General features: G+C 39.5%; 2 protein-coding genes and 1 long non-coding RNA gene across 3 annotated transcripts; 1 reads left to right on the top strand and 2 right to left on the bottom strand.

Moving 5' to 3' along the window:
- Positions 1 to 2,818: 2,818 nt before the first annotated feature.
- On the bottom strand, positions 2,819 to 3,814 carry LOC102201599 (Fc receptor-like protein 3; the record flags this gene model as incomplete). The annotated part of the gene is made up of 3 exons (XM_005754982.1): positions 2,819 to 2,919; positions 3,012 to 3,509; positions 3,589 to 3,814. Coding segments are annotated over 3 exons (825 nt in total), but the record flags the coding sequence as incomplete, so codon positions are not given.
- Positions 3,815 to 3,836: 22 nt separating this feature from the next.
- Positions 3,837 to 9,402, bottom strand: LOC102201120 (uncharacterized). Its single transcript, XR_312472.1, has 3 exons — positions 9,353 to 9,402; positions 6,805 to 6,840; positions 3,837 to 3,852 (listed from the first exon to the last, which is right to left on the bottom strand). It is a non-coding gene; the product is annotated as an uncharacterized LOC102201120 (long non-coding RNA).
- An 11,545-nt stretch (positions 9,403 to 20,947) lies between these two features.
- LOC102201322 (Fc receptor-like protein 5) lies at positions 20,948 to 22,280 on the top strand. The gene is made up of 5 exons (XM_005754981.1): positions 20,948 to 20,966; positions 21,156 to 21,419; positions 21,499 to 21,744; positions 21,820 to 21,942; positions 22,073 to 22,280. The coding sequence occupies exons 1-5, from the start codon at positions 20,948 to 20,950 to the stop codon at positions 22,078 to 22,080; spliced, it is 660 nt and encodes a 219-aa protein (XP_005755038.1). The 3' UTR covers positions 22,081 to 22,280.
- Positions 22,281 to 23,629: the final 1,349 nt, after the last annotated feature.

Raw genomic sequence — 23,629 nt, 5'->3', positions numbered from 1 at the left:
CACACACACACACACACACACACACACAGTATTCTTTGTTCACATGTACACCTATGTAAGATGTCATATGTTAATGACCTTATGCATATTCATGTAACCACAATAAAAGGAGTTGCTATGGGGAACCAGGCTGAGAGTCTGACGGAGGTCAAGTGGTGGAACGACACTTGGCTCCAGGCAGGTCTCCCTCATGCATGAGCAACACGAAGAACGTTGCCTACTTGTGTCTTGCTTGCTGTGTAATTATATTGTCTTCAACGTTCCAGCGAATAGGTTCAAGCTACAAACCATCAGTTTAGCTAAGTAAGTTTATTACTCGAGTGAAAGTGAAAAAGAACATGCTCTGTAATGTACTCAAAGTAAGAAAGTAAAAAGGGCTCTTTGAAGGAAGATTCTACTAACCATATTGTACAAAGGTAACTAAACCTGTGCAATATTAATATAATGATATAATAATGTTACTACTTAAGAATACAAATATTGTTAGAATTTAAACTATAATTTAAATAAATGGGGCTAGTTTGTAGGAGACATGCAGTAAACAAAAATAATTTACTGTTGCCTACATGGCAGAGGGTGACTTCACCTCCAGACCTAAACAGTAAAATTACAACAGTCAATGTTAAAATTGGGATTCAGCAGATGGGGGACCCCTAAAAAAGGGAAAAAAAATCACAACTCATAATAATTTCTAATGTGAGCTTCAGTAGTTGGTCTTTTTTAGTTTCTTTGTTTTTTGATTTGTTTTTTTAATGTACATGATGTGATCACAAGACCTGTGGCTCTTTGTGAATTTACACCATTAAATTCAACAAGATGTCAGCAGATGTTTCACAGCCATCCTGGCGGATTTCCATCCTCTACACTGACACTACGCTGTTTATACTTTCTCTCTACTAGACATTTGGTTTGGTATAAAGTTGGAGTTCAAGACAAAAGTCTCGCTCAGTTTTATTGCATAAAAAGTCCAGATTATGTTATTGTGACGTCATTACCCAGCAGCCCTTGCTCAGTCATGGGATTGCATCCTAACAGACTGTACGACTCCAAAGCAGAGTACTGTTGTGAACTAAGTGAATCTCTATTTTGACACTTTAGTTAAATACAAATTAGAAATTACCACTAAAATTGGCTCATTATTTGAGCTTATTTATCTTTTGGGGGGTTTGTTTGTTTCCTTAAATATCAAATGTGTTTTTGAACATTATATTGTGTGGCTGTATAAAGCCATGTTTCTGCTGCGCAGAGGTTATTAGATGTGTAGTAGTGATTGCTGACCTGCCTGAGCAGGAATGATTTCAGTCCTTGTGTTCGATCACGATCTTGTGCTGCTTATGAGAATTGTTGAGAATTTATATTCTGCCCCCTTAAAGCACAAATAAGATAATGTAATTCCTTAAAGTTGTAACATTTTTAACTAGTGGTGTCAGCGTTAACACAGCGTTAACGCTAATGCTGACAGCAGTATTTAACCAGTAAAGAGTTTCCTTTTTTGGTTAAAGAAAAAAAATGCTTGTTTTATTTTTAATGAGTTTTATTAGGACACGTTAGCATTGTGAGATGTGAGGAAACACTGAGAGGAGGAAAAAAACTGCTCATCTTGTAAAGATGTCTATAATTTAGCATTTTCATTGTGATAGTTATAAAGCTTGTGTATGAGTTCAATAAGAACGATCTGTAATCACTCATCTATCTGTTTGTTTGGGTTGCTTTTCCATTTTCTACATCACTACCATGTGGTAGCCATCAGTCATCATTACTCTTGTGGAATCATCTTCTTGCCTGCTTTCTTTGGAACACTCAGCCTCCACTTTTTTGTAGTTTACATTTCTGCTCTCCATCATTCTCACTTTCAGACTCTCATTTGTGCAACCCACCTCCTCCTCACCTCCACCTTACTGACATCTAGGTCAGAGCTCCACCCAAGCCTCAGTCTTCATTTTCACTACCACCAGAGTCTAGACTCCACGGGCTCCTGACCTAAATCCTATCACTGCTGGGATCCCTTTCTGTATCTCATTGGAATCTAATCTCCAAATACATTCGTTTCGCTATCTCAATAAATAAACACTAAGTAATGTTTAATTCTTCCAAGTTCTTAAGTTCTCTCATTATTAAACCAGTTGTCTTGATTACAGATGTTATTCTTCTTTGATGAAGGAACAACATTATTTTTACAGGATTTGCAGCATCCATTTAAACATGTAAGAGTAGCAGTAAAATATAAACAAGACTCAAATTTAAATGAATGGTAAATTCTGGTGTCATTGTACATTGTTTTCAATTATCACTAAACCTCAGGTTTAGAGTCAAACAGTGTGTTATTACATCTTTCAATACTTTGTAGCTTTAACACTTTTCTACAAATTCTCTCTACCAACCATATCCACCAATAAAGAACATTTTCTTTAAGTGGTTCTTAAATTAAATAGTTTTATATAGTACATGTTGTCTTTCATGTGCATGGCACAGCATTCAAGTTTAAAAAGGAGTCTTTATGTGGCCCTGCTAACAGTCTCCCTTTAAAATCTTTTATTTTGAAGCTCATTATTCAGATATGAGTGAGACACTGAGACAGCAAACAAAGAATGTCTTCCTAAAATGAGAAATAAATAAATCTGCAGTCAAAGGGTACGATAGTTGCTCAGAATTGCTCAAATTGTTATCTTTTCCAATCTGCAGGTTTGGTTTAGAAAAAAGCTAACTGCCTTGTACATTACCTATTGTACAGAGCTACAGTGATACATAGGCAGCACATGATATAAATCCTTAGCAGGAATACGTTTTCATCAATATCAAGCTGAACATGAGCTCTGCTTCAGAAGTGATGCTCTATAGTGACATCTTCATAGTCATTATTCAATCCCTGCTCAGCCTCGTCGAGTGGGGTCTTTACCATAGAGGCATGCATGTAGTTTCCTGTAAATGTTAGAAAGTTAAATCAGCTGCTTACACAGGAAGAAATGATCAGTCTGATCAATGACCAGCATATTGACCGATCAGAGTGTTACCTTTGGCTCTGCATCGATACAAAGACACCATGAGGACAGTAGAGATGAAGTATGGACAGAACACCACCAGGTGGAGGACCACTCGGAATACAAACTGGAGGGAGGAGGAGTCAGGGGACAGTACTGAGGAAGAGGGAGGAGCTGAGGTGGTTGGTGAAGGTGTGGTTGTAGGTTTTTCTGTGGAGAGAATTGCACCTGATGAGATTAATATGTGGATGAAATCAGAGGTGAAATCAGAGTGAAGCTCCTCACCTGTGACAGTGATCCAGCTGGATGGAGACTCTCCATGACCGCTGATGTCACACTTGTAGAGGCCTTCATCAGACCTGGAAACATGCTGGATGGTCATGTGACCTGTAGGCTGCTTCCTGATGAGGGAGCCATCTTTATAGAAAGCAGCTGGGAGGTTGGAGGGAGTGGTCTTTGTTTTACAGAGCAGAGTGACGTCATCTCCCTCCATCACAGGGAGGACAGGACTCTGCAGGATCACTGATCCACCTCAACACAGAGACAAACTACAGCATTTCATCCATTTACACACAGCTTCATCAACACTAACTCCACACACTCAGCTTACCAGTGACTGTCAGGTTAACCATGTTACTGATGGGACCCTCTCTGGACTCACACCAGTAAACTCCACTTTCCAGTGGGTCAATATAGCTGATGTTACAGGAAAAACCAGCTGGTTTCCCCCACCCATCTCCACACTGAGTCCTCTGTTGTTTGCTTGTGTTTCTCCTCAGAGTCCATCCAGCAGAGCTGTCGTCCTCCTCACAGCTCAGAGACACAAAATCGTCTTTAAACAGCTGAGAGCTGCTGGGACTCACAGTCAGATGAGCTGAGAAGAACAATAAGAAATATACAGTGCATTATTTCCTTTTTGCAGCAATCAGACACCTTTCAGATCAACTGAAGTTATGAAACTTTGTGACTCCTGCTGACCTGAGTGTTTTGAACTCAGTTAGGGAGAGTGGATTATGCAAATCAATAAGAAGGATTGGATTTCTAATATTTTACACTCCCATTTAATGCATCAATTTGTGAATGCTTTGAAAGATCAATTTGTGCTGTTCAACAGACTCCATGTTTGCAATCTATCTAGAGTAACTACTTGGTAAGTTTACACCTGCTTACTTTTACCAATGCAGCAGTATAAATTTCTACTGTGGCTTTGGCATCAATGAAAACAACTAACTCATCTATACCACAGCAACAGCGATCTTTGAGATGCTTGGCTACAAGATGAACAACAGCCACAAGGAGCTGTACCCTCCATAGAGATTGAGACCACAGCCTAAGGTCAAGGCAGCATGGAGGGAAGTTAGCCAACTATCAGAAGTACAGAAAGCTGTGATAAAGAAAGGGGTGGCTCAGAGAAGACCACAGCAACTCCCCGAACAGGGTCCAGTATCCATCACAGTGGCAGACATTGAAGAAAGAGTCTAAAGCATGAAGGCTGGACAGCCCCAAGGACCTGACTTGACTAATGCCTACTGGCTAAAGAAGCTAATTGCACTAAATGAGCACCTCACAGTGTGACACCTACAAATGTGGTCACAATTGTAATCTCTTTTGAGAATTTATTGTTATAAAATGACTTATTTACTGAATTATTGCACTGATTCTTAGTTAGGGTTATACAGATGTAATTGCATGTCTTTTCCACAAAAGGGACGCAACTGAATGCAGTAGCTTGCTCCAAGGCCCCCATCTGTTTAATGAGGAAGTTACTCTAGACTGAAGGCAACAAATGTCTCCTGTCTCTACTTTTTCTGTTGGTACTCTGAGTTGTCAAATTGCATATTTAAAGGCATAAAACCTTGTTCATGTTAGTTCAATGGAAGTTGAATTTTGAAAGACGTATATTTTCACAGATCCTCTGCTGGTTGAAATGAGAGTTGCTATTATCTAACAAAATGATGGGCCACACTGAATATGTGTTATTTATTCAAAAATGTAGCTCCTGGACAAGGTTCTATGATTGATAATATAACTTCACCCTGGTCCATTTCTCACCCATAATGTTTATGGACTGTATAGTAAATACTGATTTGGGGAGATGGGAGAATAAGACTTGTTTATGGTTTTCTGATGTGAAGTATTTTTGCACATGTTAGGATATAAAGAGAGTTTACTAAGATAACAATAAGTAGATTAATCACAGTGTTAATGCTATGAAACTGGACAGCAGAATTTAGTTATAGTGCATAAAAATACAGATAAGGTGTATTTATTATTTTGTGTATTTATACCTCAAAAATGTAAACTTGATTTAATGTCATGGTTTGTGTTACAAGAGAACGTATGGAGAAAAGATGGAGGAACATGTAAATGAACAAAAGATTGGTCTAAAATTCTGCTTAATGAACAGCTAAGGAAGAGCCTGTAAAAGGAATACCCCTCATGTCTCCTGTACCTACTTTTCCTGTATAACACAGCTAAAGGCCTGTAACATAGTTTTGGAGATCAGCAAGCTGCACAGGCAGCTGATCCTGATCCTTCATTTAACAAACCTGAGGCAGACATCACTGTACAGGTATGTTGGAGCAGCAGACAGCTAACTATGGAGGACTACCCTTGCAACTACACAGACACCTTAGCCTAGAGCTGGGAGTGAAACCAGTTAGCAACTTTACAGCAGACATGGGACACTGTAAGCCTGATCATACAGTTTCCCTAAGAGACATTTATGCTAAGCAGAGACGTTAAAGTACATGGGGGTCAGTTTGAGAACATTAAAAATGACATAAGTTACCATGTACTACTGTACGCAACCAAATTGATGAGTGGCTTCATGTGAACCACACAGAGGGAGAGATCATCCAAGGTGTGCTCAGTATTATTAAACTTGAGCAGTTCAGGGATATGTTGATTGGCAAAGATGACTGATGAAAGAGTGAGTGATTCATTTCTGTCATGGTCTCTGTGTCGCTCTGGCTGGCTCACTCTTGGCCACATGTTTGTTGTTTCCTCTCTCTCGCTTTCTCTCCACTGTCTCCTGACTGCTTGGGCTGAGCTCATTATTGGGCTCCCGCCACTTCCTAGTATTGCACACATAACATATCACATTTTTACAAGTGTGTTTCAGTGAATATATTGCACATTAGTCAGTGATTTTATCCCGTTATGCATTCGGTGTTCAATATTTTTTGTTTTGCCATGAGTCTGACAGTGAAGGGGAAGAAGCTGTTGAAAAACCTTGTTCTGTGTTTGATGATGGCTCTGATGTGTGTCAGACTGTATGTACAGTTTTTGTGTCTGAGCAGAGGGTGAACTGGATGGTGTGAGTCCCTGATAATTCTCGCTGCTCTTTTTCAACAGCATTGTGTGTACAGAGAGTCAATTGTTATGCAAATTGAGTTTGTGTAACCCCAGCAAATTCCTCGTCTTACTCTCCTGTGAATTCTCTAGCGTTTTTTCTAACTGATATTCTCTATACATAGATTCCCTGGACCCTCCCTGTTTTCTGGATTCCTGAGTTTAGCTAAGTGGCGTGAAGTGAGAAGGAGCATGAGTGCCAGAAGGAGTGTGGCCTGTGAATAGAAGAGGAGCGTAGCGTGTGTGGACCCACACATTTGTTAGGTAAGGCACAGAAGCAGCACCTGCCTGTCTTTCAAGCTTGTGTTTGATAAGGACAGCTTATTTTAAAGTGAGTTGGTTTAAAGGGGAGGAGCTAAAAAACAACTAGTTTAGGACAGAGGATGAATTTAGAGAATGGACCAAGGCCCTGTATAAAATAAAGAATTTTGAAAATGAAAACTTTAGAGTGTGACAGAAGAAGGTTACTGACCTTGCTTTGTTGTGCAGCACAGTAGGGAGATGACGGCTACAAAGGAAGACAGCTGGGTTAGCTTGAGGTTTTGCAGCAGTGTGTGCAACATTCAGAGGAAGTAAAACCATGCAAACCGCAATCGTGTATGTACAAAGCATTGTATGCAAGCATGTATGCAATGGAAAAAGTACAGACAAAGTCGTTTTTTTAAACGTACACACAGTTTTCTTTCACAGACTTTCTAAACTGAGAGAGCCACTTGACAAAAAAAGAACAGTTTATTTATTCAATTTATTGATTCAAGGGTGCAATATATTATCATCAGTAGTGTTCCCTGGTTTTGTAAAAACACATTAACTCTGTTAATCTCCTTGATCTTTGAGCTACTCATTTTTTGGGGATCATCATAGCAGGTCAGCTTCCTCAATCTCTCCCTATCCCTAGTATAGTGGGGATATCAGGAATAGACACGGTTGGCACTGATTCACCCTGGTGTGTCGGCCAGAACACCACTTAAGGCCAAATTATCCCAGAGTACAGAAGAAGGAGCTTGAGGTTTGGTTTGAGGATCTTTATTCTCTCACAGCTCAATTCCTGTGGCTGTAATCACAGGTGTGTTTGTGTGGTTTTCTACAAAAGAAGTACACAATACCAATAAATGATAATTACAGTGTAGAGATAAATGACATACTCAGATATATGCATAATACAAAATAGCTAACATAACTATATACAAGGATCAGACCAATGTAGTACACTTCTACTGCTCACACTATGCAACTAAACAGCATTCTGTGTGAGGTTAATTACCCTCAGTACAAAGGAATTACTTCCGGTGGTTGCACAAAACAAAGGCTCCCCCATTATATTCCGCCATAAAACTATGAACTGCATTAACTTCCAAAATTGTAAATATATCACAGTGTCAACACAAACAAAGGAAAATGCAACACAGGTTGATATTCACTTATCATTCAGGCACACATCAGGAATCGGTGCGCTCCACCAGAGTAACAGCGCTCATCCAATACTAAAACTGCCACCCTTACTAACTGGATGACGTCACCAGACGGTGGGCTGGCTCGAACCAACAGAAGGTTAAATGCAAAATGAACAGTATATAAACTTACATGAACTTACACACACCTGTATAAGAACCCAGAATTATCCTAGGAATTTTGGGCCTTTTATACACTATGGCTGTGTCCCAAAACGTCGGCTGCATCCTCCGGAGGCCGCATTTGAAGGCCGATTACGTCACAGCCGGGCGACGAAGGCTGTCCCAATTCGTCGAATCCTTCAAATGCGGCCGACAAATGCGTCCTCCTTTTCCCCGAATTTGAAGGATGAGTCAGGTGTGTCCTTCGTGACCCACCATATCCCAGAATTCATAGCGCGGCCCAGCCAAACTCCGGTTTCCAACAATGGCGGCCGCTACTAAGTTTTAAAATTACTCTTATTAATCTTTCTGGGTCACAAAATAAACTTTTAACATATTTTAAGGTGAGAAAGTAGCTGTGTAAATTACAAATATCTGCTCGGTTTATCAAGACATTGCATATTTGCAAAAGTGTGCCGATGTTTTCGGAGACGTCTGGGGGGGGGGGTTCAATGGTCACTCCAGCCGGCGAGAGCAGCGGACTCCCGGCTTCATCGTTTCGACCCCCGGTCTTTCGCTACTCAGGTTAAACATGATATATAAGTCACTTGGATAACTTAAAAATGTAATTGTTTGCCTTTTTTCGGTGTTTTATTTGTTCCGGAGTAAATCGGTTTGGCTGAGATCAAAGTTATTAGATTATTAGATTAAAAAAAACTTTATTTCCTCCGGGGTTTTCACACAGCTGAATAAACGTTAAACAGAAAACTGATTAAACAGAAGTGTGAGACGGTCGACAATTTACGCCAGTGTCCTGTTATATTTTAGATAGCAAGGAGCAGACGGCCGAGTTTATTAAATTCCACCGACACAGCGGTGATGCAAATCTGAAGGCTAGACCAGACCATCTCAGCCTTGCCTCTTTCACTCTTTTCACTATGCAGAGCATACGGCCACCTCTGCAGGCTCTCTTCCAACTGCTCCCTGATCTCACTACATGTCAAAATGTTGCCTGCTAACATCAAAGTCTAGAGATTCCTGCCTGGCCTCAGCCTGGTTCCAGCAGATCGCCACTGCTCCCCGAGTCTGGTTCTGCCAGAGGGTTCTTTCTGTTAAAAGAAAGTTTTTCCTTCCCACTGTCAACTTGGTTATAGGGGTTATCTGATTGTTCAGGTTTTCTCTTTTCTCTGGAGGGTCTTTATGTTGCTATATAAAGCACTTTTAGGTAACTGTTGTAATTTGGCAATATATAAATACAATTTAATTGGTTTTGGTATCTTATTTCTTTTACTGCTGCAACATGGTCAGTTAGATTTTTTCTGTTAACCAGTGCTGAGTCACTAAATATATTCATAAATCCGATCAAAGCATGGTTCAGTGGCATATTTATTAGGATTTGGGTCCAGTATAAACGGAAAATGTATTTTCTAATCTTAACCCAAAAATAAAATCAAAAAGTGAACTTACAGAGCAGTCGGAGTAGAGAAGCTCTGTTCATCATGCTGTTTATGTTTTTGATCAGTTCACATCAGATAACACAACCCTCCTCCGTCCTGACCGAGCATCGCTGTCAGCACTGTGGTTTCCTTTTCAGAGAAAATTTAACACCTTTTTTTTTTCTTTTTTCTTTTCTGTTTGTTTCTATAGAGATGATATATTATTAAAACAAGAGACTGGAATATGTCACAGAGATGAACATATTTAGAAGTTGAAATCAAAATCAAAGGAGAATATTTGTATAACCAGTATATGTTTATCTTTAATGCTAAAATGACACATATCTGCACTAAAATTCAGATTAGATAGTTCCTGTTGCACATTGGTAGAAACACATTTTGTCTTGCGGTAGCTATCAGTGTTTCAGCTGTACACAAGGCCTTTTGTTTCTGCATTTCACACAGACCTCTGCTCTACCTTAACCACAAACTTTTTTTTAACTACATGCTATAATGCTTAACTATTGAAAGTCCACCCATCTATCACCCATCTGCTTTCTGCAGCTTATTCAGGGGACTTTCTCCAGAACTTCTGTAGGTTCATCAATGCTTTCTTAACCCAGCCAAGAGACAAGTAATGGTGCATGAAGAACCAGCTGGTTTCCCTCATGGCTGTGTTTCTAGACATGGTTTTACAGTTTTTTTTCTTCATTTGTGAGTTCTCATCAGTCTGGACTAATATGCCCTTCATATATATGCCAGAACGTAATATTTGCAACATTTAAAAAGCAAATTCTGCATATTCTGTAATGAAGCAGATCATCTAAACTGTCATGCTAGAACCTCAAGGTTGACTCATAACATTTTTTAGTAATTTTTTGTATAATTTCTAAAATGATTTGTTAATTAAAATGCTGTTTGATTAAGTTTAGCCATTAACCCTTTAAGACCTAGCATAGAACCAAGTCCGCCAGAGCTTATATTATATTTTTACATGCTGTAGTGCCATTTTTGGGAGCATTTTCAAGTTGATACAACCATTATAGCCCAAATTTTAATAATATGTATGCATTAAGTGCATAGTAATTACATAAATTGCAAAAAATGCAATAAACTACAAAAAAATTAAAAATCGTTTTTGTTTTTTAAAGATATATTTCTAGTTAGAGAAATTTAAGAGGCTTATCCCTCAAAACTGTAAATACAAAAAAATTGCACAAACTAGTTTCCCACCACAGGAAATTTATTTTAAATGGTAAAAAAATGGTAAAATGGCCTGTATTTGTTAAACCCCTTACTAGTCCTTAAGGACCCCAAAGCGCTTTACACGTTCAGTCATCCACCCATTCACACACACATTCACACACTGGTGATGGCAGCTACACTGTAGCCACAGCTGCCCTGAGCCGCACTGACAGAGGCGAGGCTGCCGGACACTGGCGCCACCGGGCCCTCTGACCACCACCAGTAGGCAACGGGTGAAGTGCCTTGCCCAAGGATACAACAACCGAGACTGTTGGGGCTCGAACCAGCAACCTTCCGATTTCAAGACGAACTGCCAACTCTTGAGCCACAATCGCCCATTTTAAGTGTCTTCATAGTTTTATTTTTGAAATACACCAATTTTTATATACTGCTGGAAAAACAAAAATAAATATTATAATGCAAATTTGCAAAAAAAACAGCATATGCATCAAAATAAACTATTTCCAGCAGTGCAATATGAGTCCTAAGCATCCCGGAAACGACACAGAAAGTCATAAAGCCAAACATAACTTTTAAAAACACAAGTATAGGCTCATAAGGCCCTGATGGTAAAAAAAACTACATTTCCGCAAAATAGCATCACTTCTGGTTTCGGGCAGGTCATGGCGGATATGCAATAGTTCGCGCTGATGGATGTAGGAAGTGTTATGAACAGCTGTGTTTCTGGAATATTATGTTTTTGTTGCTGCGAGTGCTTTTTATGCAGTTTTTGCAAAGCTATATGTGGAAGGAAACCGTGACCGAGGACAAGCTGATGGCATAAGATGTAAGTACAACTCCTCTGGTTTCATATGCAAAAAAAAATATTGCGCTAGCTTACGTGGTTGCAGTGCTACCGGGATTTAAAAATAGTTACGCAAAATGGAGCGTGCCCTCTCCGATCGGCTTTAAAGGGTTAACTATAACCAGTAAGTTACTTTAAATTAGTAACTTAGTTACATTACTAGTTACTTTAAAAGTAACTCGGTTACTTCAAGTTACTCGTTACTTTCAAAGTAACTAGTTACTAGGGAAAGTAACTTTGGTTTTACTCAGAATTCTCTTGTTAATGTGTTGCTTCTGTAGCTGGATATCCAGCCAGATTGCCAGTCTTCTAGCTTGCTTACTTGCCACAAGTGCACTGTGCCACCTACCAATGGGAAGGAAAAAATAATCTGCATATTTCCACGAGAGAAATCCCACGCCTGGACCGTCGTTGACCTCCGCCATGATTCTAACCTATGTCACAGTGTCATGTGCGCTTTTTACATCCAACACAAAAACTGCAGTCGTGGTGCTTTCGATTGTACTCAGAACTGAGAAATTCTGTCTTCTGAATAGGAAGATGTAGGCAACACCAGACTGCAGATGAGCTGCATACAGGGCTGGACTGGGACAAAAAAACTCCGCCCGGTCATTTTGACTAGAGACCGGCCCACCATTATAGGAAAAATTATTAAGCCTTTGAATGCAAACAAATGCTGTTGTGACAGTGATGTACACTGTTTGGATGGTATATATGTATCAATCTATCAATCGTTTACTGTAAGATTCAGATAATTATTTTTTTAAAGCGAGACATTTTAAATGAGAATAAGAAAGCAAAGTATTTCTTTGCGCCCCCCTTTCCCTGTTAATGCCCTACCTGGCCCCCTGGCAACACTTTGCTAGACCCGCCCCTGCACAGTTACCAGCTGTCAGCTACGTAAAAAAAACTAACGATCGTGGTGTTATTTGTCTCTCAGAAACAGTTCATAACTTCCCTTTAACTCATTCATGTCACCTAAAAGGTAAACCTGTTTCTCCATCACCTGTTCAGCTCTGATGATTCAGTAAGGACATCTCCTGGTTTCATCTTCATGTTTCCCTCTCACCAGATAACCAAACCATATCATGACCAGCAGGTTTACAGCTGTGGCTCCAGCAAACATCAGCTGATACTAGAAATTAATATTAAATAAATTCTAACAACAGCTGATCAAACTTAAACGTGCTGCTGTTGTTTAACTGACCTCCGCTGGTTTCTTCTTTCTGGCGCAAAGTGGGCGATAAACAAACAAGAGAGAAAAGCCGATCAGCTGATCATTGATCAGTTTCATGATTGAAGTAGAACCAGGAGAGGGAGGGGGGAGAATGAGAGAAGAAGAGGCAGCTGTGCAGCAAAGACACAGAATAAATCCAGCTTTGTGTCTTTTTCATTGTAGCTAAAGTCCGGGACAAACTGTGCTCCTTTTCACCTCAATACGAAACGCGTAATATTTTCTCTGAATATGAGACCATTCCGTTTTTTAGGGGACGTTTGGCAACTCTAATAACTAACCTTATGAATAAAATAAAGTTCAACATCAGTAACATCATAGCACCCACCCAGCTGTATAGACACTCCATCATGCTAGCTAGTACGCAGTAAGAAAAAGTCAGCATAATGAAAATAAACTCCACCTAAACTTGGTTTATATCTGACCCAGGTAGACTGCAGATCATAACTTCTTACCTGAAGTTCAGTTCACCTGACACTCGGACCGAGCCAAGGTTTCGGAGGAGCTCATTGTGAAACCTAGCCCCGCCCTATTATGTGATTTCCTGAGGTCAGATGACCCAGGATGTGAGTGGGCGTTAAGGTGTCTGGGAACGGATCAGAAAACTGGATTATAGATGGCAGACAGTTAGTGTCATAAACCACCACCAACTTTAAAGATTGTCATTCACAGTGGACATTATAATTGCTTCTTTCACTCCTCTTTCAAACCATCTATCTTCTCTGTCCAAAATGTGAACATTGGCATCCTCGAAAGAGTGACCTTTGTCCTTTAGATTTGGATGAACCGCCAAGTTTTGTCCCATTGAGGTGGCCCTTCTATGTTGTGCCATGCATTTACGAAGTGGCTGTTTGGTTTGGTGGGGCTAGGCTTCACAATGAGCTCACCCGAAATTTTGGCTGATTGTGACCTACACCTATTCTCACACCTTAGCTCATGTGATTAGGTAGAGGATCATTAGGGGGTCCATTGTCCCTCTCGGAGGGTTACTTCCACAGAGCTTAAATCTGGGACTCGGATGAGAGGTGAAACGTTTTCAAGCAACTTAAAGAAGTCCAAATCCTTTTCTTTCCAAGCTCCTTAGACTACGATGACCTGGATGACTGAGAACCTTCACAGACATACTGTTTAACCCTTTAAGACAATTAAGACAAGAAAATTAGTGAATCCAATTTGAGTTTTAATTGAAGATAGTCTACCCTACCCTAAAAAGAGATATGTTAGATACCAAATGCACTCTGATGGCAGTGTGCTGGTATACTTTGAGTGTGTTTAATATTCTTTTGTTTTATATAGTTTGTCATCCTCTTGTGGTCCCAGTTGGAACTTGGAAAGCTTGTTATACCCAACTAGCTCATGTCTGATAGAGGATTCTAGCCTCTCAATATATCTCCATGTCTTTGTCCGATTTTTCATTTAATTATGTTTTCGGCTGGTAAAAGTCAAAGGTCAGTTTGAGGTAGGTCAGTTTGACACTTGAACTTTTAACCTATGCTGTTGTAATAGATGCATTATATGGTTTAGGATCGTGCAATTGAAAAATATAAGGCCTTCCCAGAAAGGGACATTTTCTACATGTCTACAGGCTATTCTGTAGACATGGTGCTTTTTCAGATATTCAGCCTGTGACTCCAAAGGTATATATGGCTTCTCCTTTGTATGAGAGAGCTTTAACCTACATCTGTGGAAGTTTTTTCTGAAAGTGTTCCTGAGCCCATGCAGTGATTTCTTTAACAGAATCATCCCAGTTTTCAATACAGCATTGCCTGAGGGCCTAAAGATCATAAGCCTCCAACTGTGATCTTTGGTCCCTTGTGCACAGAGCTTTGTCAGATTACTAGAATCTTTAGTGAACTTCTACCCATCTTTGCTTCTGAGAAGCTTTGCAACTTCTCTGAGGAGGAAACCACTAAAAAATGCAGCTAGTCAGTCCTTCTTCCTGACGGTAAGTTTTTTTGTCACACATGCGAACGCAGCTAAGATCTTATAGCATCATCAATCAGCACGATAGAGGGAATGTATCTGCTGTGGCTGCTCTGTAAGTTGTCTTTATTTTTATATCCAGACTCAGATTTGAATAAAGCCTTTTAAATTACACTAGATTTAAACTACATTACTACATTAGGAAATAAAGCTGTAGTTGGTTAGTTATTGGGCATATTCAGTGCTTCAGTAGGGGATTACAGAACGACTCTAAATGGTCATGTGACAATAAGAAACATAAGAAAGAAGATGCAAATAACACACTCTTAGAATATTTTTTAATGCTGGTAATATAATTTCTTTAGGTTTCACATAGGTCTTTTGATTTGATAAGTTACAGCTCAAACACATGTTTGGTGATGGTGATTTTTTGAGGAGTGGCAAGCCATAAGATGTGGAAAGAAGAAGAATTCTAAGAGGTTTACACAATTACTAAGACACTTTCCATTATTCTTTTATTCAAAAAATATATATAATATTGAGAGATTTTGATTTGTGCTCAAAACCACACAGTGTTTTGTTTTGTTTTGTTTTTTATGTTAGATTGTGTGCAAGGCCAGGAAAACACTAACAGAAATTCATTGCACACTTCAAGATGAAATGGAACAACAAAAATATCCAGTCTACTGTCTCGTGTTCTCAGTTTGGCCAGTAAAAGAAAAACAGGTTGATATAAACTGTTTAAATGTGAAGAAGCCTTTCTGCCTACTTGTTTTTTGTAATTGCAAACATCCGGCCTGCTCTACGGAGGACGTTTCCTGCTTTCTTGTCAATCGCCTTAACCTCAACTAACGAAACGCACGCATGTTATTCACACCTGTTTGTTGCTCTTTCTTTCTGTGAAAATTCTCCTGACTATCTTTCTTCTATCTTTCTTTGCAGTTCTGAACTCATTGCTGACTTGTTCAACAAAGCAAGGTGAATAAACTTCTTCAATCACAGTTTCAAGTTTTCCTTTAAATATTTTTATCCTTGGACTCTAATCGAGTAGCTTTGCAAATTTCATATCCCAAAATAGTTCTTATTTATCTTATACTCGGCTCAGGACTAGAAAGAAAGTTCAACATATCCAGGATATTTTTATATGGTTTTACTTAGCCTAATAATCAATGTTAAGGATAAGTAGTTACATGATGGTGAGCAACTTTATAAGTTAGCTCAGAATTTGTCATTGTATTAGAGCTACAGGCCTCCAGGCAGGTTTGCTCTGTGCGTGTGTGTATGTGTGCTTGGTGCTGCAGTAGTTTCCAAAATAGAGATTCAGGAGATGGCTGAAACTGCAGAAAACATGGCTGGTGTTCTGAGAGGCTATTTAAAACTCACTTCTTGAGCTCTTCTCTGAGGCCTTGATACTTCTCCAGCTTCTCGCATTCCTTCTTCCTCATGTTGCTCTCATTTGGGATCGTTACATCTATCACTACGGCCGTCTTCTTCTGCTTATCTACCACCATTAAAACTGTTGCTGGGCAGGGAGGGCTCCCACTATCTTTGCTCCAGAAAGCACCTGGCACAGGCCTCCCTGGGAATCCTCACACTCACTATCTCCCTCTTCTCTATCTGAGTCTAAAATTTGCAAAATATGCAAAATATTAGTAATGACACAATGGAAAAACTTCCAAGAATATCAGATTACACATGGAAATATTAAACAACGTTAGTTGATCACCTGCAAAAAGAGAAAGCTTTAACATTTTAGTTAAATGAATTTGTTTATTAATGAAAAACTTGTTAAGATAAGGTAGTCATTCTGTGTGAGACAGGTTTATCAAACTCATCCATTATCCAATGTTTCCAATTTGGTGATTGTTTTTGCAAAAAAAAACATTTTCAGCAGTATTTTTTGGGATAAAGGTACAAACGTATCACCAAACATCACATACATTCTAGCGAGAAGAAGTCAAAAGAGTCGCAGTTTGGCTTTAGAAGAGCTGTACAGCATGATTATGTCAAGGAGTGATGGTTTAGATGCTGCAAGTGAAAGCAAGTGAGAGATAAATGAGTGGCCTTAAGAGATTATGCATAGTTCAAAGGTTAAGTGTCTCAAAGGGTAGAGTAGCTGGAACATGTGGGAACGAGGAAAAAGTTTTGAAGGAAAAGAGTGATGTGATTGAGTTTTTCAATAGGCAGGGAGGCCTGGAAACGCTTGGTGTCAAGAGTTATGCCAAGGATGTTGAAGGGCCCTCAGTTTTCTCTTCTGACAATGGAACACCAAGTTCGGAGAAGACTAACCATCAAGGTGAATAACCCATGAGCTGGCGGTGACATGGGAGGGGATAGACCAGGAAATTGTCGAGAAGATGAACTAAGAATGGCAGCTTATGGTTGTTGGAGAGGATCCAACATAGAGTTTTGGAGAGTGAGTCAAACAACTTGGGGCTGCTTTTGAAACCAACGGTCAGCCTGACTGCGAAATAATAGGTATCCCTCCACTTGACTCCGAACAAGCACCAGAAATTTGGGGGGGGGGAATTTGCAGGACTTGCAGGCACTTGTGATGGATTTTAAAGGCCATGCTGCGCCTCTTCCAGCGATTTTAATGAGAGAAATGCCATGGTTCACTGTGGAGTATTTGAGAGAACAGTGGTCACTGGGAGTGATACTATTTATGCTTGGAAGATGACTGCTGTGTGGCACAGATAAATCAATTAAGATGCGCTTTTTGCCTGAATATTTTATGGTAGCGATGACCAGTGGGCTAATGCGAAAGAGGGGAATAGGTGGTTTAAGGAAGGGTCAGATCATGAAACCCTCCCTAACTTCTTTGGTGAGCATGCCGACAATGGTTTCTCGGTCTTTGAGAGCTGACTGGAGGTTTTTACAGGTACAGGAAACTGAAAGCTCAGTGTGGGGGCATGCTGGGTGGGATGACCAGTGCCGCAAAAGGAACAGGAGTAAATGTTGTGAGTTGTGAGGAAATCTCTGGTGTGGAGCCTGGGGCCACATGGATAAAAGCGGATGAACGGAATGAGGGCTCATCTGCTTTTTTGGGCTGGGGTGATGCAGGTGGGAGCAGGATGCGACAGAGCACCACCTATTGTGCTGGAGAGAGAAGAAGAGGCAGCAAATATGTGACAGTAGAGTTCCTGATCGAGATTGCCCCAAAAAGTGTCTTGATTAAACTGTTGTAGGCAAGCAGCTGCCTGAGAAGAGAAGTGGATGTGGTACTAATAAAAGCTGGTGATGACGAATCTTAGGGCGAGATCAAGTATTTCTCCTGCTTCTTGTGTTCCTTTTTTCTCATGTTACTGTCATTCACCATGTCTAACACTATGGGTGTCTTCCTCTGCTTGTCCACCACTATTATGTCCGGTTGGTTAGCCATCACCAGTTTGTCTTTCTCACTGATAATATCATTGGTAAAATTTACGCCATATAAGCATGTTAAACCTGTTTGACTTTATTAGTAAAATTCTACCTTTCATCTTTCTAACTAGTTTCTGTTTTTCCTTCCTCTCTGTTCTTCAGCCTCTGGATTTTGTGTAAATCACAGTTTTTAAGTTAATTGTTAAGTTAATTCTTAACATTTAAAAGTGTGATGTCTTGGTATAGAGGATCTCCCTCATACGTTTGTGTTGTATTCTTCAACAGCATCTTTAGAGTGTCATCTGTCTTTGGCCTTGGGATTTTTTTAAACTATCAAGTTTTTTGACCATTATACAACTAGGAGTTAGTCCAACTTCATTACTGTCTGTAGCACAGAGTTTGATTTTATTGATGCTACTTAGGCTCATTTTCAAACTTCTTAAGAAGTTAAATCTTTTAACCATTGGATGCACAACCTACCAATACCTACACTCTTCCACGAGTGGGGTCAAAAATGACCCCAAATAGAAACAATGCATTTTGCTATAAACTCGGTTGTTATTCTTCAAAATCTTTAAAACGAAGAGTTGTAATATTTTCATATTTGAGGTATTCCTCATAAAACATGTTTGTGACATGAGGCCCTTTACATTTTTATTTATTTTTTCATTAATTTTAAGAAATTGCAGTTTTTGTATCACTTGTATCACTTTTGTATGCTTGCTCGGCATATACTGCAGAAGCTGGGTCTTCCCTTTGAAAGGCACAAGTTGTTTATCCACTGTAACACAATCACTGAGGATGAATTTCTGCCTGCAGTTGACCAGAAACAGGCCCCATATGTAGCAGAAAGCTGCCACGTGGTTTGTTTTCAGTCGGTAGGCTCTGGTCCTCTTGTCATCAAAGTGCAAGAAACTGCGAATATCTTTAAATCTTTGAATTGACATAGTGGCCTTGTACAATGGGTTATGCAGAGGACTCCCAAAAACACACCGCGACTGGTACATCCCAGTTCTCCCACTCCTCTGTATCTGACTGGCCTTGTTCAGTGGGTGGGGGGGAGGGGGGGCAATAGTCTGGGTCCTCTATATCTGAGATGTCAGATTCTGAGTCAATGCCTCCGATGGGCTTTTCATCCCATTCGTCCTGGATCATTTGTAGGGCAAGATCCACAAGGATCCTTGCTGGCCTCATAGCAGCCATGTTACTTTAAATATTAAAAAAAATAATCAGAAAGGACAATGTTTGAAATGCACAGGAAACTATAAACAGGGCTGCACATAAATGGTCCTCAGGTGCGCATTCGCTGTCAAAATAAAAGACACACACCAGATACGAAGTTGGGACGCTCGTTTGGGTACATTAGATGTTCTGGAGGAGGACAGACATTTGTTCAGAACTCTTAAAGATGTTGAAGAAGCAAGCTCCGTAAGCAATTACTTTGGTGTTCTTCCACCACAAAAGAAGCGTGTATTCTCTGAATTTCTGGGAATACTTTTGTTTTGACAGCGAATGCGCACCTGCGGACACTTATGTGCAGCCCTGACTATAAATCATGTACATTACTGTGTAAAAATTAATTCTTGATCCATCAGAAGTGTAAGTGGGTCAGTCAGAGTTGCTAAGAATGAAAGTTCCATACAAGATTCAATAGGAACTGCTTGGGGTCATTTTTGACCCCAGTTGTGGAAGAGTGGGGTAGTGATAGAAAAACAGCATTTTCTTTAAATTAATGAAAAAATAAATAAAAATGCAAATGGCCTCATGTTACAAACATGTTTTATGAGGAATACCTGGAATATGAATATATTACAACTTTGCATTTTAAAGATTTTGAAGAAAATGCACACGTGGGATCATTTTTGACCCCATGTGTGCATCTAAGAGTTAAGGTGAGGCGCATGAGTTCCACTGGACTGAATTTCTCAGATGTGAAGTTTCTGTAGAAAAAAAAATTAATTGGATGACATTAAGCAGTGCAATGCTCTGAATATACTCATATATGGCTTAAATTTGTATTTCCAACTAAATGTATGATTCATTTATAGTTTAACTTTGTTTGTGAAGTTACTGTTGAAGACAGACACATGTAAGGAGATAGTGGATCTGTGGAAATAAATTTTTCTTTTACTATTTCTTTTTATGTATCTGCAGCACTGCAGCCGTTTTCACGGCATACATTATGATTTGGTACTGTAAGCTATTTATAAAAAAGATGTATATTCTTTTAAATCTATAAGTCTGCCTGCTTTCATTACAAGCAGGCCAGTTTTGCTTCATTTCCAGCCTCTTTGGGACTGTTCTTAACATATGAGAGGGTCAGATATAATAATAGCAATGTATACTTTATTGATCCCCATGGGGAAATTACTTGTTTTTCTCTGCATTTGACCCATTCACTCAGTGGGCAGCCACTAAGTAGGCACCCGGGGAGCAGTGTGTAGGGATGGTACCTTGCTCAGGGGTACCTCAGGGTAGCCGTTCAGTGGATTTGAACCCCCCACCTTGCAATCATGGGGCAACCACTCTACCTACTGAGCTATCCCTGCCCCAAGTAATAGAGACAGATGATGGTCATGGCAAAGTACCAAACATGCTCGCAGGTTGATGGCATTAAAAACACAGAAACAAAAGAAATACAAATGAAAGCATAATAGAAAAGCATAGAACAACATAAAAGCAGTTAGCCAAGGATATAAGTCTTTGGCAGTTATGGTATTGGCAGCTTGTTTTAGTTCTTAGGCACCCCTTTCTTCATCACAGCTTTCTGTAGTTCTGATAGTTGGCTAACTTCCCTCCGTGCTGCCTTGACCTTAGGCTGTAGTCATCTTGTAGCTCAGTTCATCTTGTAGCCAAACATCTCAAAGATCACTGTTGCAGTGGTATAGATGAGTTGGTTGGTTTCGGTGATGGTCACAGTAGAGACTGATAATGCTGCATTTGCATGTTCTAGTAGACTTGTTGTTATTATTATTATTATTATTATTATTATTATTATTGATCCAGCACAGTCCTACAGCTTACAGTGTGTACTCTAAATAGGTAAAAGTAATCCTATGGAACAGCCCAAAACTGGTAATTTGAAACATTCACAAAATGATGCATTTGGGAATATTAGGGATAGTCAGAAATCTAATTGCCAGTGTTAATGTATTGGACTGAATTAAATATGAAATGCTTACTTTAAAAAAAGTGGCTGTAGAGTGTGTTTCATGTGAACCATTTTTTTTCTTAATAATTTGCATAATCCGCTCTCCCTCACAGCTCGTCTGACTGTGAGTCCCAGCAGCTCTCAGCTGTTTAAAGATGAGTTTGTGTCTCTGAGCTGTGAGGAGGACGACAGCTCTGCTGGATGGACTCTGAGGAGAAACACAAGCAGACAGCAGAACACGCAGTGTGGAGATGGGTGGGGGAAGCCATCTGGTTCTTCCTGTAACATCAGCTACATTGACCCACTTGAAAGTGGAGTTTACTGGTGTGAGTCCAGAGAGGGTCCCATCAGTAACATGGTTAACCTGACAGTCACTGGTAAGCTGAGTGTGTGGAGTTAGTGTTGATGAAGCTGTGTGTAAATGGATGAAATGCTGTAGTTTGTCTCTGTGTTGAGGTGGATCAGTGATCCTGCAGAGTCCTGTCCTCCCTGTGATGGAGGGAGATGACGTCACTCTGCTCTGTAAAACAAAGACCACTCCCTCCAACCTCCCAGCTGCTTTCTTTAAAGATGGCTTCTTCATTGGGAAGCAGCCTACAGGTCACATGACCATCCAGCATGTTTCCAGGTCTGATGAAGGCCTCTACAAGTGTGACATCAGCGGTCATGGAGAGTCTCCATCCAGCTGGATCACTGTCACAGGTGAGGAGCTTCACTCTGATTTCACCTCTTATTTCATCCACACATTAACCTGAACAGGTGAGATTCTCTCTGCAGAAAAACCTCAAATTACATCTGGAGCTCCGCCCCCCGCAATATCCCTCCTCCATTTTGAGTTTACTCTGATGGGCTACCTGGTGTTTGTTGTTCTGTCCATAGTACATCTCCACTCTCCTCAAGGTGAATCTCTAACATCACACAGCCATGGGCAACACACAGACCTGTCAATCAGTTATTAACAACCTGATGATTATGAGCTGTCTCTAACTGAAACCATGATAAAGTTAAATCCTTTCTATTCCAACTTTAGGTAACTGAGCTGCCTGCCCCCAGATGATAACCAGATCCACCAATGGTGAGCAGGATTTGGGCAAGGAGGTTGATGATGTCACCTTATGGCTTGTGTTAATCTATTTCTGTGTTTTTATCAACTGTTTCCACTTTACTTATGTTTTCTTATACAGTTCACTTTGCTTTTGTTCTCTGATCCCGTTCATAAACTTTTGACTGCAACTCTGTTCCATATTTATTTATGTTTGGCTCTTCTGATTAGATTGTATATGGGTGCATTAACACCCATATACAATCTAATCAGAAGAGCCATCGTTGCTGTTCATTGTTAGGTGAAAGGATTTTGAAAAAGTCTTTGTAAATCATGAATTGTAAATGTTTAACCAAATTCTGGGTTCTTTGCAATGGGGTGGGGTTTCAATGATCAATTTTCCAATTAAAATTGATTCTAGCTTGAATAACTTGTTATTGATTCATTAAAATCCTGAATCATTTTTAAATATAAATGTATTTTGCCAGAATCTCAGGTTAAAGCTGTCATTCCAAAACCACCAAACAGCAAAAACAGTAAATCAGAGCAGATAAATGGATTCCACACAAAGACGTAAACACAAAGCTGCTTTTTTCCTTCTCCTTCATGTTTTTCTGTGTTTTATCCTCAGTTACTTTGACACAAAGACATCTGCTGTGATGCTTACACCTTTGATAAAGTGTCAGCTTTGATTTTATAGATATAAAAATATGGATATGTACTTACTCATAGGTGATCAGAAATATAATATTTTTGACTGTCTGAGGCAAAATTTCCCAGATTCAAATAGAATTAAATTGAGTTCAAATCAGGGATCAAATCGATTTGGGACCTTGTGAATCGGAATCGAATAGATTATTATGATACTTTGCAGCAGTGGGAGTAGCTTTTTTTTATTATTTTTTATTTTGACTTCCAATCGTTGCAATCCACTAGTACTACCTGTGGCAACGTTTCACAGTCTACGACGGGATTAACTCGTGACACACAGGCACCTGGCTCTATCATCATATTTTAACACTTCTGTCATGCACAATAATGTTCTTCTGTTCTTGCTTCTTGCAAATAAAATGTCCCTGTGTATTTATTTTCAGCTTGATGAAATTATGAAAATTAAAACTAAATTATGAAAATTAAATTTTAAAAATCACCACTACTTTTGTTCAGAATGATTTTCAAATTAAATAGATTCAATAACAAGAAATTATGTATTCATGAAAAGTTTATACACTAATGTTTGGCATTCAGCACAATGTCTGTTTTTGCTTATTAAATAAATTTGAAAATCATCTGAAATGATTTAATAGTGCCATTTAATATTTCATTGGTGTAATTTCAGTCATGTGAGACAATCATAAAGTGTGTGTCAGGAACACTCGGGGCAAATACACATAATTAATCAGCACACTTGGAGTGGATTGGTAGTTACATACTGGCTCAGGTAATGTAAACATTTTGGATTTAGTGAGGAGACAGCAGAACAATTAGAGACATCGTGAATGAGTATTGAATGTGTGTGTGACATGAGTGATGGAGGTGTGCTGA

This window comes from Pundamilia nyererei, unplaced genomic scaffold (genome assembly GCF_000239375.1).
Source record: "Pundamilia nyererei isolate P.nyererei 1_Seehausen unplaced genomic scaffold, PunNye1.0 scaffold00798, whole genome shotgun sequence".
Lineage (NCBI taxonomy): Eukaryota > Metazoa > Chordata > Actinopteri > Cichliformes > Cichlidae > Pundamilia > Pundamilia nyererei.
This window is presented reverse-complemented; position numbering and strand designations above follow the sequence as displayed.